Source organism: Schistocerca americana, chromosome 7 (genome assembly GCF_021461395.2).
Source record: "Schistocerca americana isolate TAMUIC-IGC-003095 chromosome 7, iqSchAmer2.1, whole genome shotgun sequence".
NCBI lineage: Eukaryota > Metazoa > Arthropoda > Insecta > Orthoptera > Acrididae > Schistocerca > Schistocerca americana.
Window position 1 is genome coordinate 33,935,634 of NC_060125.1, and position 19,020 is coordinate 33,954,653.

The 19,020-nt window shown below is 41.5% G+C and overlaps 1 protein-coding gene and 1 non-coding gene across 2 annotated transcripts in view; both read right to left on the reverse strand.

The window, feature by feature from the left end:
* Positions 1–417: 417 nt before the first annotated feature.
* LOC124622466 overlaps positions 418–19,020 on the reverse strand; it is a 40,426-nt gene continuing 21,823 nt past the window's right edge. The window contains exons 2-3 of the mRNA XM_047148170.1: positions 14,411–14,718; positions 418–541 (exon numbers count right to left, since the gene is read on the reverse strand). Of these exons, the coding sequence (XP_047004126.1) occupies positions 433–541; positions 14,411–14,718 (417 nt within the window). The 3' untranslated portion in view covers positions 418–432. The remainder of the gene's footprint in view (positions 542–14,410; positions 14,719–19,020) is intronic.
* Positions 7,855–7,929, reverse strand: Trnar-gcg. Its single transcript has one exon. It is a non-coding gene; the product is annotated as a tRNA-Arg (tRNA).

The window sequence follows — 19,020 nt, forward strand, 5'->3', positions numbered from 1 at the left end:
TACAGAAAATGCACTGGACTTAACTTAGTCGTCCTCCTTACAGCCCGCACCTATCACAATGTGATTTCAATTTATTTAGACAGCTTGAAAAAAGCTCTAGGAGAGCACCAATTTGAAGATGACGGGGGTGTGGAGGAATCCGTGCGCAGTTGGCTTCTGACGTGACCAGCTGCATTCTATAATGCTGCAATAAAGAAACCTTCCTTCTCCCTGGGAAAAATGTACTTCTAAAGCAGGGAATTATGTGGAAAAATAAATTGTAACTGCCTTTTTTTCAATAAATGATTTTTTTAAAAATAAAATCTGATTTATATCGACTCAGCCTTGTACCTATAAATAGTGAGGAATGACTTACTGGAAGGCGAGAGAGATGAGGCGAGGCCGGTGCGGGCAGAGCTGGTTGCAGTGCAGTTCACACAGGTTGTGCAGCTCTCAGAGATCTGCAAACGTCGCGGCCTCCTCCTCGGGTGCCACGTCAAAGAGGCGCAGCTGCAGTTTCTCGAGAGAGCTGGCGGCCTCTTTCAGCACGGGAACCACACATCTGTCAGCAAGTGACACACTTTAAGCTTTTTAAAAATTTTTATTATACGGGATGTACAGAAATACCAAAATTTCCAATACCGGCTGTATTAGAGTGGAAAACATATTTTAGGTATTTATTAAGTGGACAACCTTACACTGTGTGTGCCCTAATTTTACGTCTGTGCAGATGAACTGTAAATAATGTCAGCTCCAGACATCAGCAAGGCACGACGGTGAATAAAACACTCCACCTGCCGTGGCAGAGCACTTTTTCTTTGGGATGTCGCAGCTCAGTGGTGGCTTGAAGGACGAGGAGTGAAAAGAAGTGTGCAAGAAAGTCAACAGAGAAATCAAATGATGAAAGTTGTTAGAACTGTCACTCAGTCATTGGCTAATATCAAAGCAAGACTTATGTATGTTGAGACTTCCTGAGACCTGTTCACCTAGAGTGTCACTGAAGTTGTACACAGAGAAGTAGTGAACATATAATACAGAAGATTTAACGATACACTGTTTACATCTTTGTGTAAATAGTTGACGTACATCTGCACTCTCTTACAGACTGAGTAATTTTTCCTCCTATCTATGTAATTATGTAGTTATGTAGTTCTCAATTCGTTCAAGCAATCAGTCATTCATAATAGGAAACACAATCATATCTCAGTCACTCAAATGATTCAGAAATTTTACTTGTTAGAATGAAATCAGGCGATGATTCTTCTTCTCTGCAGGCTCGTGCTTTGTGGCAGTCTGCTAATCTGTACAAATAAAATGCCTCGTAATTTTGGGAGCGTTGTATAATCAGTCGGGAAACCGCAGATTATGCGGATATTTGGCTTTGATGAAGTTTAACCTTCTGAAGAAGTAATGGAGCTCTTGGATTATTAAATGCAGGTTCGTATCCAGTCTTTCGGAAGGTCCCTTCTGATTAACAACTACGCAATATATTGATGGATATCATTAATTCTCAAATGTCAAATACACACCTTTTGTATAAAGGAGCAATATATATATATATATATCCCTTTTAATCGTACAATTTCGTATCAGTTATCTTTTGTCATAAATTTCAATATTCAGATTACAATTCTTCAAACAAAGCTCAGGCTAATCGGCACGAAGACAATCTCGGAAGCTTTTTCTGACAACCACCAGAGAGAGTACTACAAAGATTAATTATGTGCTCATGGCATAGCTATTGTATGAAACTACTTTGCGCATGGATTCTGGAAGTATGAAGATAGAAAGTTAGTAAACATCATTCAAGGGTAGAATTGTATCAGAATAATTCATCGAATATAAAGAGGTATTACAACCTCGACCTTCTGCAGGAGGAGTCGAAGTCACACGGCCAGAAGTAGTGGCACTGTGCAGCATTTCCACAGCGTCGAGAGAGCTACGAGAAGGCAAGCGTCGGGCTCAAATGAGACAAAGGTGATCGCGTGAAGCATCAGAATGACAGACAGATCTATAAACAAGGACTCGGTTACTACCGACAACCGGAGACCATTTTATTTCACTTCAGAACATGAAACTAACATGACGCTTGAGAATTATAGATTTTTGGGCAGGGAGAAACAAAATTAAAAGACATTCCTAAAATAAACACATTCTTGAGCAAAGTATTATGGAATGATCAATGTACAGTTGAAATGTTAGTGTGGTTGGGCACTGGTGAAGTCAATGAATGTGAATGGAAGAAAATGATCACAGTACACAAGGATCTGTAGTGTAGCTATAAGCCTAGGCTACTTTGGAATGTCACAGTTTGGTTGCAAGATGGTGAAGCCAACAAATGTGAATCAAAGAAAACTCACTGTGATGACAAACACATATGTAGCATAGCCTGAAGTTTATGTTAATGTGGAATGTTTAATTAATTGTCAGTTGGGGAAGCCATCAAATGTGAATGGAAGAAAACTGGCTGCCGCGGCAGACTGATCTGTAGTGTAGCCCAAAGTCTAAGTCACATCTGAATGTGGGAGTTTAAATAATAATCTCAAAAACGTAGCGTGGTTTTTGTTTTGTTTTGGAATGCTCCATTTTCCAAGGGCGTGATTTCGCAGGAGCCTAAAAGAACAGCTTAAATATTACACAGCATTAAATTTCATATGTCAGCATTCTGCACACCTATATTTCATTATACCGCCCTGTATTTTCAGTTACTCACCATGATTACATTTATCATACGCTTTTGTCTCACTGGTTCCCATATTTGATCTATTTCTCTTAAAAGATACTTTTCAGTGCACTGCTTAGCAATTTTGGTGATTTATATAAAATGACGTACTTCTTACAATATAGCAGAGATGCTGAGTTGCAGATAGGCACAACAAAAAGACTGTCACAAAATAAGGCCTTTGTAAAAATAGACAGACACACACACACACACACACACACACACACACATGCACGCACGCACGTGTCCACAGTCTCTTCAGCTTCCTGGATTTTTCATTGTTCGATGTACTTCTTACCTACATGTCAGTGCCTAAAATCTGATTTTGATATATGACAATCTCTTTTAATTGGATTCAGATATATTCTTAAGTTTTATCACACTGCCCCACACTCTCTCTCTCTCTCTCTCTCTCTCTCTCTCTCTCTCTCTCTCACACACACACACACACACACACACACACACACACACATCTTTCCCTGCTAATGAAGTTCGTGTGTGTGTGTGTGTGTGTGTGTGTGTGTGTGTGTGTGTGTGTGTGTGTGCACGTGCGCGCGCGTGTGTGTGTGTGTGTGTGTGTGTGTGTGTGTGTGTGTGTGCACGTGCGCGTGTGAAGGGGGATTTTGCTTGGTAAGTATATTTTTAATTTTTTGCGTTTTAAGAAGAATGTCGTGGATTTATTTGATATAGCAGAATGTGATTCAGTTGTATACCTAAATATATGAGTGTCAGGGCCAGTGAATGCTGTGTGTCTGATGCTCATAGGTTGGCAATGTGTCAGTTATGCATGTACATCAAGTGATGTTTTCAGTAACAGTTTTTGCAGCATGTTTTGCTTTCTTGGTACTGAGGACAGAATTCTAGTTATATAGGTCAAGTGGAGGTTTCAGTGCCAATTTTTGTAGCAAGTTTTGCTTCCTTAGTATCGTGGACTTCTTTCTAGCTATGTGGTCAATTGAAGTTTCCAATACGAGAATTTGTAGTGAGGTTTGGATTTTTGGTTAGACTTTTTTGATACATTTTCTTACAGATTTACTCATTAATTGGTATTATAAAGCTCGGTTTACCTAAACAGGTTAATAAAAAATGACAATACCAAATTGTGTGGGTTTTTGTGGCCTTCATGCAATGTAGATGTTATTGATTCCTGTGTATTATTTTGCTTGGGTATGTGAGTTAACACAGAAAGTCATTTGTTTTGTTTATCACTACCCAAAATCCCCTAATTCCTACGTGTTTCCTGTTACTTTCATGTTATTCTTTAAATTACTATAATCAAATTTTGTATTTGTTTTTGTTTTGTTAATTTACTGAGTTTGTCAATGTGGTGGACAGAGGTAATATGGCTAAGTATGCTATATTCGTGACTTCTTGGATCAAAGGTGACAGCCAGTAATGTCTCGACATTTCCACTGTCCACATTTCTCGTAAATTTTAACGACTATAACTCTGAAAGTAAGTTTCATGAAATTAGTAATTTTTGTCCCAGGTTGCTTTATGGAAATACTGTTTTGTATGCTTATTGCTTCAGCACTTAAAGGTAATTAGTAATACTTTTAGCTTAACAAATCCAGAAATTAAAAGAGAATCAGCAGACTTATTTTAAAGTTATTTGTTGCTGTTTAGTAAAACATTGCACCCGCCACAACGGAGCCTCACTGTGAAGGCTGTTCTCAAACATGGGATGAGATAGATGGAAATTGCCTAACTATTGTCAAACAATTGGAAACTGCTTTGAATATGTGTGTTGGGAGAGCTCCCCAGAGTTTTGTACCAGAGGTAACAAAGTTACCTCCAGCACTATCCTCTCCTGTCTCCTCTACAGAAGACTATTCATCCACTCGGCTGTGGGTGACGTGTCAGTGGGAGGGCTAGGCAACATTTCCAGGGGAGAAAGGAACCAGGAAGAACTCCGTGTGTTAGACCCATCTCAATAACAGACAAGTTCAAAATGCTGACTTTCCCTGAAACTACACTCAGCCAGTGAGACTCACTTTCACTGTCGGAAACCTGTTCTGTCTCAGGTCAAGAGAAGGGAAATGTGAAAGTGTACAGTCTATCACTAATTTGTAGTTCAAATGTATGGCAAATAATGGTACCTGTTAGGGAAATGTCAGCTAGGGATGTAAAGGAAGATAAGATTCACCTGCCTGGGGGGTCTCATTCAGCATACCGAAGAGGCTAGTCTGGCAGCCGTTGACAAAATGAGGTACAACCGAGAACCGGTTGTGGTGGGTGTTGGAACAAATGATGCCTGTCATCTTGGCTCCGAGGTCATACTCAAATTATCCCAAGCAGATGGCAGGAAAGGCTGAGGAGACCATCCTTGTTCAAAGGTCACGGTTTACAGCACTGACCCCAGAACTTACTGTGGCACCACAGTTCTGAATGGAGTGGAAGGGTCGAATGACAGGCTTCAAAGGTTCTGAAACTTTCTGGAATAGCAAGATAACATCGAGAACTGTACGGTCCCCCTAAATGGGTAAGAAATGCACTACATATCAGAGGCTGCTACCCAGGTAGCTGAATGTGTATTGAGTGCACCCAAGGGCTTTTTAGATTAGGTAACCCAATATTCACTCCAGACAATGACAGATGTAGGGGACGCAGAAGTGTCCGTATAAGATTCAAAGAAATGCCTCGTACAGGTGAGAGTCTTAAAATCCTACTGATTAATTGCAGCAGGATTCAGATGAGAGTGACTCACATAATGCTAGGTGCAGAAATCCGGTTAAAACCGGAAACTGATGGCAGTGAGATTTTTGTGAAAACTTTAAATGCGTATTGAAAGAGTAGGCTAATGTAAATGGATGTAGTGTATTTCTCATAGTAGATGAGAAGAATACAGTTTTATAAGTGGTGGGCATGGCAGGGTACCCTGCAAAACATTATTAAACCACCTACTTCATACTGTCTGGAAGACCAGTCACGATAGAAATATATTGGATATAACAATAATAAATAAACCTGAGCTCTTTGAGGATTTACACATAGGCCGGTATCAGTGACTGAGGCAGCTGTAGTAACAATGATTAGCAAAATACAAAAAGCACCAAAATGAGTAGAAACATTCACAAATTCAGTAAACTAGATAGAGATGACGTAGTGCCATATCTCAGTAAGGAACTCAAAACATTGAGCTCTAGTGAGAATACTGCAGACAAACTGTGGCTTAGGTTTAAAAAAATAATTGCCCATAAATTTGACAGATATGTACCTAGTAGAGCAGTTCATTTTCTTTAAACATTGGGCTACGGACAGAGAGGCGCTACAAATTTGGCTGCCAAGAGAGCAATGACTACCGTCACAGAAATTTATCGAAGGCCTGTCGAGAAACCAAAAGAAATTCAGATCGCGAGTAAAGGCTGTTGCTGGTATGTCTCCAGACACTCGTGGGCACGACAGGGACTGAGACTGAGAGTAGCAAAGCAAAAGCAGAAATGCTTAACTTGATTTTCAAATGTTCTTTTACAAAGGAAAATCTACGGGTGCTGACTCAATTTAATTCTTGCACCACTGCAAAGATAAGCAATATAGATTTTAGTGTCAGTGGTGTTGAAAAATAACTGAAATCACTAGAACTGAACAAATCTACAGGGCCTGACGGAATCTCCATCAAATTCCATATCAGACCTGTGGCTAATTTACAATAATCTATCGCAGATCACTCAAACAAAAACCTGTGCCCTTAGTTGGGAGAAAGCACAGGACACACACTTCCACAAGAAGGATGGCAGAAGTGATCTACAAAACTACCATCCAATATATTTATTATCCATCTGCTGTAGAATCTTAGAATATATTCTGAGTACAAATGTAATGCTGTATGTTGAACAGAATGACCTCCTCCATCCCAACCAGCATGGATTTTGAAATCATTGATCGTGTGGATCCCAACTCATACTTTTCTCACAGGAAATCTTAAAAGCCACAGATCAAGGCAGTCACGGAGATGCAACATTTCTCAATTTCCGAAAAGCGTCTGACTCAGTACCGTAGCTATCCTTATTACTGAAAGGATCATTGTATGGGCTGTGAAGTGAAAGTTGTGAGCAGGCTGAGGAATTCTCGGGAGGGAGGACACAGTGTGCTATCTTGATGGAGAGTCACTGTCAGGTGTTGCAGTAACTCAGGGTGTGCCCCACAGAAGTGTGTCCAGACACTTCTGTTCATGTTGTATATTAATGACCTTGAAGACAATATTAACTGTAATCTCAGACTTTTTGCAAGTGATGCAGTTATCTATAATGAAATACTATCTGAAAGAAGCTGCATAAATAATCAGTAAGCTCTTGACAAAATTTCAAAGTGGTACAAAGATTGGCAACTTGCTCTAAATGTTCAGAAATGTAAAATAGTGGACTTCGAAAAATAGAAAAAATGTAGTATCCTATGACGAAAATATCAATGAGTCACTGTTGGAATCGGCCAAATCATATAAATACCTGGGTGTAACACTTTATAGGGATACGAAATTGAATGATCACATAGGCTCAGTAATGAGTAAAGAAAGCAGGCAGTAGAGTTCAGTTTATTGGTAGATTACTGGGGAAGTGCAATCAGTCTATAAAGGAGATTGCTTACAAATCATTTGTGCGACCTATTCTAGAATATCGCTCAAGTGTGTGGGACCTGTACTACGTAGGATTAACACGAGATGCTGAACGTATACGGAGAAGGGCAGAATGAATGGTCACAGGTTTGTTTGAGCCGTAGCAAGAGACTGTCACAGAGATGTTGAAAGAAGTGAACTGGCAGGCTCTTGAAGTGAGACATAAACCATACCAGGAAAGTCTACTGAATTTCTAAGAACTGGCTTTAAATGCTGACTCTAAGAATATACTACAATGCCTTACATATCACTCACACAGGAAGATTTTCACTGTACAGCGGAGTGTGCGCTGATATGAAGCTTCCTGGCAGATTAAAACGGTGTGCCGGACCGAGACTCAAACTCGGGACCTTTGCCTTTTGCGGGCAAATGCTCTACCAACTGAGCTACCCAAGCACGACTCACGCCCCGTCCTCACAGCTTTACTTCTGCCAGTACCTTGTCTCCTACCTTCCAAACTTTACAGAAGCTCTCCTGCAAACCATGCAGAACTAGCATGGAGTGTGTGCTGATATGAGACTTCCTGGCAGATTACAATGGTGTGCTGGACCGAGACTCGAACTCGGGACCTTTGCCTTTCGCAGGCAAATGCTCTACCAACTGAGCTACCCAAGCACGACTCACGCCCTGTCCTCACAGCTTTACTTCTGCCAATACCTCGTCTCCCACCTTCCAAACTTTACAGTAGCTCTCCGCTGCAGAGTGAAAATCTCATTCTGGAAACATCCCCCAGGCTGTGGCTAAGCCATGTCTCCGTAATATCCTTTCTTTCAGGAGTGCTAGTTCTGCATGGTTCGCAGGAGAGCTTCTGTAAAGTTTGGAAGGTAGGAGATGAGGTACTGGCAGAAGTAAAGCTGTGAGGATGGGGCGTGAGTCGTGCTTGGGTAGCTCAGTTGGTAGAGCACTTGCCTGCAAAAGGCAAAGGTCCCGAGTTTGAGTCTCGGTCTGGCACACCATTTTAACCTGCCAGGAAGTTGCAAGATCAGAATAATTACAGCATGCACAGAGGCATTAACAATCATTCTTCCTGCACTCTGTACAAGAGTGGAACAGGAAGAAACCCTAATAACAGGTACAGTGGGAGGTACCCTCTGCCAAGCACCTCACAGTGATTAGTGAAATCTTGATTAGATGTAGATGTACGTTAGTGATGCTAAAAGTGCTGGGCACTATCTGGATTCTGACTGCCTCTGAACTGAGAATTTAAATTCAAAACAGTTGTGTGTGCGTGCGCAAACTACTGCAAGACCGCCTTACATTGATTTCGAGTCTGGACAATGGCTAGATTGCAGAGATGAAATTAGCTTCCACACTGCCACAGAGAGGAGAGGGACAGATATAGAAGAGATAAAAGGTTTCACACTTTATGCAACACCATCCATAACTTATCAAGCACCTCTCGTCGAGCTTGTAGTCGACACTGGAATGTATGTGCCAGCCAGCTAACTAATGGGCTGCTTCAAGTACAGACTACACAAACCTGCAAAGCTCAGATCCAGCAAAAATGTCTATTGGCACAGCTTTACCTTTCTTAGTAGATATGACACAGCTGATGAGGTAAGCTCTGTTGCCTCATCTCTGAGACAACTACATGCTCTCATTAATACAAGGGTTGCCCAGAAAATAATGCAAAGCATTTTATTTTTTCAGCCAGAAACAATGCTACAAATGCAAAACATTACATACGTATTATTTGAAGTCTCCCGAGAGAGTGTGCCAAGTTTCAGTCACTTCCGACGGATAGCGTAGCTTCGGGACAGTTTCAGAATGGCGTCTGTAGGTGACAGACGTTACGAGTGATGTGCCATCATCGAATGACTCGCTGCAGGAAAAGAAATTGTGGGGAATACTCAAAAACGCTTGTCCAGAGTTTAAGGAGCACCTGCTGTTGACAGAAGTACAGTCAGTTGTTGGGCACTGAGGGTGAAGTGACACGAAGGCAGTTCGGCAGAGCTCCACGATTTTCAGCGGTCGGGGAGACCGTTGACAGCTCTCGCACCTGACCTAGCCCCCTCGCACTTCCACTTGTTTGGGCCATTAAAGGATGCAATTCGTGGAAGACATTTTGAGGGCAATGAGGAGACGATTCAGACAGTGAAGCACTGGCTCTGGCCCCAGAACAAGGATCGGTACCGACAGGGCACACACGCCCTCGTCTCGTGCCGGAGGAAGGCTGTAGAACAGGATGGAGATTACATAGAAAAATAGGGTGTGTAGGTTAAGGAAAGGCAAACCTACGTTTCTAGCATTTGTAGACTTACAGAAAGCTTTTGACAATGTTGACTGGAATACTCTCTTTCAAATTCTGAAGGTGGCAGGGGTAAAATATAGGGAGTGAAAGGCTATTTACAATTTGTATAGAAACCAAATGGCAGTTATAAGAGTTGAGGGGCATGAAAGGGAAGCAGTGGTTGGGAAGGGAGTGAGACAGGGTTGTAGCCTCTCCCTGATGTTATTCAATCTGTATATTGAGCAAGCAGTGAAGGAAACAAAAGAAAAATTCGGAGTAGGAATTAAAATCCATGGAGAAGAAATAAAACGTTTGAGGTTCGCCGATGACATTGTAATTCTGTGAGAGACAGCAAAGGACTTGGAAGAGCAGTTGAACGGAATGGACAGTGTCTTGAAAGGAGTTACTTTAAATCCGTCTTGATTGCAAATTTTTTTTTATTATTCATATAATTTGCTAATTATATGAATAATAAAAAAAAAATTTGCAATCAAGACGGATTTAAAGTAACATAAAATCACTGATTGCTGTTATCCCAATAGACATTATGTCTGTTTTTGCAAAATCTTGAAAGGAGGATATAAGATGAACATCAACAAAAGTAAAACGAGGATAATGGAATGTAGTTGAATTAAGTTGTGTGATGCTGAGGGAATTAGATTAGGAACTGAGACACTTAAAGTAGTAAAGGAGTTTTGGTATTTGGGGAGCAAAATAACTGATGATGGTCGAAGTACAGGGGATATAAAATGTAGACTGGCAATGGTAAGGAAAGCATTTCTCAAGAAGAGAAATTTGTTAACATCGAGTATAGATTTAAGTGTCAGGAAGTCGTTTCTGAAAGTATTCGTATGGAGTGTAGCCATGTATAGAAGTGAAACATGGACGATAACTAGTTTGGACAAGAAGAGAATAGAAGCTTTCAAAATGTGGTGCTACAGAAGTATGCTGAAGATTGGATGGGTAGATCACATAACTGATGAGGAGGTATTGAATAGGATTGGGGAGAAGCGAAATTTGTGGCACAACTTGACCAGAAGAAGGGATCGGTTGGTAGGACATGTTCTGAGGCATCAAGGGATCACCAATTTAGTATTGGAGGGAAGCGTGGAGGGTAAAAATCGTAGAGGGAGACCAAGAGATGAATACACTAAGCAGATTCAGAAGGATGTAGGCTGCAGTAGGTACTGGGAGATGAAGAAGCTCGCACAGGATAGAGTAGCATGGAGAGCTGCATCAAACCAGTCTCAGGACTGAAGACCACAACAACAGCAACAGATGAAACACCATTATTTTGTGTGTGTAATTCTCATTACGTTCAATAAAGAGTTGTTGAAGAAAAAAAAATGTGGTGCATTACTTTCTGGGCAACCCTCGTAAGTCGACGTGGAAGGAATCGTGCAATAGAAGGCAGGACCCGACCTAAAAATAGTACAAATCAATGCAGTCCAACCAGTTTTATTCCAAATACCTTAGTATGGGGGTATGCTGGAATGGTAGAGTGGTGATTCCGAAGTTTAACGATGTTGCTTACTTAGCCTCATAATTGTGTGACACACTACTGATCCTCGTGTTAGCACATTGACGAGATATCTCTGAGGAAGACGGAGGTGAAAAATTGGCTCAGTCAGTCATCCAACACTCCCTATTCCAGTGCTGTCACCCTATCAGGGGCCAGGCCTTCTGTGAAAGCAGCCACGCCATTTACCAGCTCTGTTGCAACCACTCCACAGCTTTTCATATCAGTACGACTACCAGCCAGCTGTCCACCGGGAGGAACGGCCACTGCCAAACTGTGGCCGAGAGCGAAGTGGACCGCCCTGGGGCACGGCGTGCAGCTGAACATAATTTGCTCGATTTCGACGCCTGCATCATTACCTGGGGCATCTGGGTCCTCCCATTCACTACCAGCCTTTCCGAACTGTGCTCCTGTAACTATCCCAAACTCAACCTACAGTAACATACTGTTCCTGCACTCTGTATCCGACAGTTTCCACTCCCCTACATTCTGTTATCTCCTCTCCATTCCCATCTCCCACCCTCCTTGTTTGCTATTCTCTGCCATTACACCTGCCCACGTTTCCTCGCTCCTCTCCTCGTTTGCTCCTTGTTTTCCCTACCTACCTGTCCCACGACCTCCTAACGCCGCACTCGTCAGCATTCGAGTCCCCACTCACTCCGCTAGGCAGCGTTCGTCTCTCTCTGCACTCGTACACTACCGCCCCTTCCACTTCCTTGCCCCTCCAGATTGTCGCTCGTATCCCACATCGCAGTCGCATTCCGGCCCGAGAAACTGAAGTCGGTGGTCGTGTCTGCGTGAGGTATGCTTTCTTGTATGTACGAATGGCACGTGTCTCTCTTTTACTGATGATGGCTGTGGCTGAAAGCTTTATATAAATGTCTTTAAATTGTGCTCGTCTGTAACTTAATATGTCTTCTTTACGGTAAGTAGCAATCTGTCTTTTCCTACATTGTCGATATTCCTACCCTGAGTTTCCATTACAACAAATCTTCTCGAGAGAGAAAAGCTCGTATCCAAAAATCGATAGGGATCTAGATATCACCATTCCGGTGAAACTCGGCTCGTCCTCTTCTCACACGATGTCCTGCAAACTGTAAATCGAGGGCAACAGGCAAACTGCAAATTCCTAGATCTGCAGGAAGCATTCGACACGGTGCCAAACAGCAGACCATTAATGAAGGTTCGAGCTCGTAGAATAGGTTCTCAGATAAGTAAGCATCTCTAAGAGTGTTTACGTAATAGAAAAGTTAGTTAGTTCATTTCGTGTTCCACGGATCATTTTTGCATGATAAATCGTAATCGTCAAACGAGTCTTGTTTGATGTTCACACTGCAAATTAATTTGTAAATATGGCTATATGCTGAACATTTATAAGTTTTTTTTATTATGTATTAAATATACAGATGTGAGTTAGTAACTCTTACCCACAACATTTTACATGTTACAATAATGGAAATTCTTGTACAGAACAGGAGTTGTCAAGTAGAAAGTTTTTTAATTTCTTTTCAAATTTTACTTGGCTGCCTGTCAGACATTTTATGTCCTTGTGTAAGTGATCAAAAATGTTAGTTGCAGCACTGTGCACGCCTTTTTGTGCAAAAGACAACCTTAATGTGGAGTGATGAATGTCATTTCTCCTTCTCCTATTGTAATTTTGTACATCATTGCTCCTTTCGAACTGTAGTGGATTATTTACAACAAACTTCATGAGGGGATAAATACACTGGGAAGCAGTAGTCAGAACTCCTTAAACAGATGTCTACAAGTTGATCACAGGTGAGCAACACATATTATTCTTACAGCCCTTTTTGAGTTATGAAGACTTTATTTTTTAAAGATGAGTTATCCCAGAAAATTATTTCATATGACGTTATAGAATTAAAAGATACAAAATGTCAGCTTACTGTTTTGTCTTTCCGTGGGATTTTCAATGTTTCTAAGCGCAAATGTGGGTGAACTAAGTTGTTTCAGGAATTCCAAAATTTGTTTTTTCCAATTTAAATCCTCATCAATGAGGACAGTGAATGTTCCTCACAGAGAAAGTAACCATCAGGATTTCCCCAGGGAAGTGTGCTAGGACCACTCTTGTCCTCTGTACATCTATATACACAAATTACCAGACAGATAGGGTGAACAGCAACAATTTTCTGACAATCTCAGTCGGTCCGTTGCAATTAGGGGACATCGGCTAGTATGTACTTTTCAATGTCAATAAACCTTACCGACAGCTGTACACTTTAAGATATTTTATTTTATTTTGAAAGCAACCAGTTTCGGCAATTTGTGTTCGTGTTGCCATCTTCAGGCCCCGTACACTATACAATAAGTTCTGCACGGTTCACAGAAGAGTTTCTGTGAAGTCTGGAAGGTAGGAGATGAGGTAATGGCAGAACTGAGGCTGTGAGGATGGCTCATGAGTCGTGCTCGGGTAGCTCAGACGGTAGAGCACTTGCCCGAGTTCGTGTCTCTGTCTGGCACACAGTTTTAATCTGCCAGGAAGTTTCATACAATAAGTTCATTGACACTGAAAATTTTCTGATGCTGTAGTTTATGGAAAGTGTCATCTTTGAGTGATTGTAGGAAGATTCAGGACGTCTTAGACAGAGTTTCTATTTTATGAGATGGATGGCAGCTTGCTCTAAATGTGGGGAAATGTAAGTTAATAAAAATGACTACGAAAAACAATTCTGTAATGTCTGAATACAGTATTAGTGGTGTGTGACCTGACAGAACATCTAGGCATAATGTAGCAGAGTGATAGGAAATGGAATGAGTGTGTAAAGAGAAGGCAAGTGGTTGACTTTAGTTTTTTGGGAGAATTTTATGGAAATGTAGCTTAGCTATAAAGAAGTCTGCAAATAGAATACTTGTGTTTTGAATGCTGCTCAAGTGTTTGGAATCCGTACCAGATTGGATTAAAGGAATACATGCAATTATTTCAGATTTGAAATCTGTTACAGGTTTGATCAACGCGTATTGCAGAAATACTCTGAGAACTGAAATCCGAATGCCTGTAGGGAAGAAAATATCATTTTTGTGAAGCACTATTGAGAATATTTAGATAACTGGCATTTGTGACAGACTGCAGAATGATTCTACAGCAAGCGACATACGTATCACATAATGACCACAAAGGTAAGGTAAGAGAAATCGGCACTGGTACAGAGGAGAACAGATAGCCACTTTTCAGCTTGCTCCATTTACAAGTGTAGCAGGAAAGATAGTGACTAGAGGTGGTAAAAGGTATCCTCCGCCACGCACCGTACACTGGCTCGTGGAGTATTTTACGTCTGTGTGAATTTAGGTGACGTACCAGAACGCGGAGAAAGATGCCGACAGGCTCACCTCTTCCCCGCCATGGTCCAGCGCACGGTGGCAGAAGTGAGTGTGTCCCTCTTGGCCTTCACGAAGTACTCGACGTCCTCCAGTGGGTGGTAGTCACAGCTGAGGTTTATCTCCCGCAACTTCGAGCAGGTGTCTGCCAGGAAGCGCAGCAGCACGGGCCCCGCACCTCTCCGATTCTCGAACACTTCCAGGCTCTGCAAGTGTTCCAGGCGTGACACCAACTCCGCGTACTGTCGGTCGGCCAGTAAGTTGTTGGCGATTATCAGCTTCTCTATCTTCGGACACTTCTCAAATATGTACTTCAGGAGCTGCAGGGAGAACAAATTGCAGTGTATTTGTTAGTACATCAGTATTTTCCATAGATTACATCTCATTATGGGGTGTAACTATTCCTTTACTATTGTCATATTTCATACACTGAAACCAACCTTCTCAATACTAGTATTGCTATTAATATTCTCTACGAATTTATACAGCTGCATTCTCGTTAATGTGAAAATGAGTGTAAGAACACCATCTACATCCACACTCAGCAAACCGCAGTGAAGTTGGAGCGCGCCGGGACATGTATCGTGTATTAGTGCCACTTAAAGTTCATGTCACAACTGGATGAACCGGTTTTGAAACATTTCCTCACCCAGTAGATAGTGCGCAGTGTTCTCGACCTACCTTGCTTTGCTTATTCAATATTGTCTTCCCGGTAGCTGCGTCTGTCTCACCTAAATCACACTGAAATTAAGAAGCCAGGATCCTAGGTTAAGTTTTCCAAAATCAAAAGTCAAGATCGTATTCACTGTTGAACATTTATGTCAACCACAGTGCGATTTATTTGTTATCACTCGCAAACACAATATTCATGTGACCACGCCTCTTACACTTAATCGTCAAGTTAATATATCATACTTTATAATTTCCCAGGGTTAAAATGATCCTTTCTAATTGGTTTTGAAGTTAACTATAGGGTTTTATTACTTAAATAACATGAGTGAGCTGTATCAATTTAAATACAGGGAACTAACTTATGCATCCGCCGTGGGAATTCCCGACTTATAACCATGGCACGTCTTGAACAATAATTTTTACATATTCAAATTTACTTAATTCTTAATTAATGCACTTACAAAGTTGAGACTGGAGTCATTTTACGAAGAAAATATAGGCAGCAAAAGTATCAAAACAGATCTCGGAATTATACAGTAGTTTGGTCCCAATTGGCACTTAAAGTCATACAGGCTGCAGATTTCAAGTCTTAATATCTATTTAATTAATAGACTTTAGGTTAATTTAAACACTTTGCTGGAATCAGTAAAATTTAGGCTTTCTTTTGGATGCAGTCTTCTAGCTGAATTCGATCTATTAGCTCACTCAAATTTTATTTAATATGTATTGCACAATATATGTCATTGTTCATAACTGTTAATATGATGCATTTCCAATAAAACTAATTAGCTCATTACTTTCAGAATGGACATTAGAATGTACTGAAATAATAGATTTTACAAGGGGAATTTTATTTAAACTATTTCTGAATTCTGTACGATGAGGCTGAATGTCACAGAATCTGTAGTCGGAATCTGAGTAGTGAAAATGAAAAAAAATACAAGTTCATTGCTTAACTAAGTTACTAAAGCAGTGTAAAACCAAAACAGGATATCAGTGGGCAACCCTGCTTCATTACAAAGTGAGTGGAAGAGGGGATGACCCACTGTGTCATCTATTAGGGTTTCTTTCCATTCCATTCATGTACGGAGCACAGGAAGAATGATTGTTTGAATGCCCCTCTGCATGCTGTAAATAACCTACTCTTGTTCTCACAATCCTTATGTGAGCAATATATATAAGGGGATGTAGTATATTTATAGAATTATCATTACAAGCATGTTCTTGAAGCTTTTAACAGGCTTTCTCAAGATATATGTAAACTATACGAGTTGGTCGACGTTCAGAAGCAGTCGGAAATTACCACGACTACTGACAAACGATTGACAGCTGCTGCGAATTGGTGTGTCGGAAGAACTCCCGAGAGTCGTGTACCTGTGATACCTCTACCAGAGGTACCTCTTCTCCTGTGGATCCTGCCTCCTCTGCAGAAAGTACAGGATCTGTCATTACCTGTCCAACTGACTTTGCGTGGCTTGTACAGGGCGGACGGTGACCAAGGAGGACTCAGGCTGTCGTACCGATCCCCCTAACCGACAAGTTCGAAGTGCCGTCTTTCACTGAAACTGAGCCAGTGGGACCCACTACACCTGTTGTGGGGAAACCTGTTTTGTCCAGTGTCGGGAGGAAGCAAACGCAAAAGGGTAGGGGTCAATTAATCGTCAGCACTTTGAATGTACGGTGAATGGTGGTACCCCTCAGGGAAATGGCAGCAAGGGACGGGAAAGAACATCAGGTGCACTCAGTGCCTGGGGGGGGGGGGGGGGGGGGCCTCATTCAACATGTTGAACGGGCTGTTCCAGGAGTCATTGAAAGAATAAGTTGCAGCCAACTACAGACTGTGGCACACATTGGAACAAATGATGTCTGTCATCTGGGCTCTGAAATCATTCTTGTGTCATTCCGACAACTGGCAGAGAAGGTTGAGAGGACCAGCATTGTGCGTGGAGTTTCAATGAAGCTCACAATTTGCAGCATTGTCCCCAGAAGTGATGGTGGCCCTTTGGTTATGAGTAGAGTGGAAGGACTGAACCAGAGAATTCAAAAGTTGTGTGACAAACTAGGCTACAACTTCCTGGACTTGCACCATAGGGTTGAGAACTGTAGGGACTCCCTAAGTAGGTCAGGCATGCACTACACATCAGAGGTAACTCACTGTGTGTGGGATTCACACAAGGGTTTCTCAGGTTAGGCGACTCTCCATCCAATCCAAATAACAATAGATGTAGGAAACCCAGAAGTATCAGTGTAAGATCGAAAGAAATGTCTCCCACAGGTGAGAGTATTGAAATCCTAATGGTTAACTGTACAATACAAGAAGAATGGGCAGCTTTGAGAGATGAAATAGTGGAGGCAGCAGAGGATCAAGTAGGTAAAAATATGAGGGCTAGCAGAAATCCTTGGGTAACTCAGCAGTTATTGAATTTAACTGATGAAAGAAGAAAATATAAAAATGCCATAAATGAAGCAGGCAAAAAGAAATACGAACATCTCAAAAATGAGATCGACAGGGAGGGCAAAATGCTTATGCAGGGATGGCTAGAGGTCAACTGTAAAGATGAGCGCAGATGGAAAACCAGCCCTAAGCAAAGAAGGAAATGCAGAAAGGTGGAAGGAGTATATTGAGGGTCTATACAAGGGTAATGTACTTGAGGGTAATATTATGGAAATGCAAGATGACGTAGATGAAAATGAAATGGGAGATATGATACGGCTGAAGAATTTGACAGAGCATTGAAAGACCTAAGTCAAAACAAGGCCTGGGAAGTAGACAACACTCCACAACACTCAGCCATGTGAGAGCCTGTCATGGCAAAACTCTTCCATCTGGTGAGAAAGATGTACGAGACAGGTGAAATACCCTTAGACTTCAAGAAGAATACAATAATTTCAATCCCAAAGAAAGCAGGTGTTGATAGATGTGAAAATTACCAAACTATTGGTTTAATACGTCACGGTTGCAAAATACTAACACGAATTTTTTGCAGACGAATGGAAGAACTGGTAGAAGCTGAGTCACCGAAGATCAATTTGGATTCTGTAGAAATGTTGAAAAATGTGAGGCAATGCTGGCCCTACAACTTGGAAGATGGGTTAAGGAAAGGCAAACCTATGTTTCTAGCATTTGTAAACTCAGAAAAAGCTTTTGACAATGTTGACTGGAATAATCTTGTTCAAATACTGAAGGTAGCAGGTGTTATTTACACGGAGCGAAAAACTATTTACAACTTGTACAGAAACCAGATTGCAATTATAAGAGTCAAAGGGCATGAAAGGGAAGCAGCAGTTGAGAAGGGAGTGAGACAGGGTTGTAGCCTATCCCTGATATTATTCAATCTGTATATTGAGCAAGCAGTAAAGGAAACAAAAGAAAATTTGGAGAAAGAATTAAAATTTATGGAGAAGAAATAAAACCTTTGAGGTTTGCCGATGACTTTGTAATTCTCTCAAAGACAGCAAAGGACCTGGAAGAGCAGCTGAACAGAATGGACAATGTCTTGAAAGAAGGAAATGAGATTAATGTTGTAAGGGATCTGTGATCCCACGAACACAGATACTAGTATCCGACGCCCAGGTCAATAGTAGACAGGAGTCGATTGTCGAGCACTGCAGGAGGCAGTGAGAGGAGTGTCGAGTGAGCGGCAGTACTGAGAAGACGGGCAAGAAGGGTGGTCGAGCCAAGTATGGTGTCAATGGCGGATGTGCCGAATGAGGAGTAAATTGTAAATTCACGGAAGTGTAACAAATGAGCGCGTCCCCATTATCGTTGTGGGGTTGACCCTCATCAATACCGATTTGTGAGTGATATAAAACCGAAAGTGACAAGTGCCGAATTTTGTGTTTCGCATGAACCGCGTCTGCCAGTAACGACCGTCGATTGCATTGAGGATTGTTGTGAATGTTAACCATCATCATTGTGTGTGACAAAGTACTTAAAAATCAGCAACCAA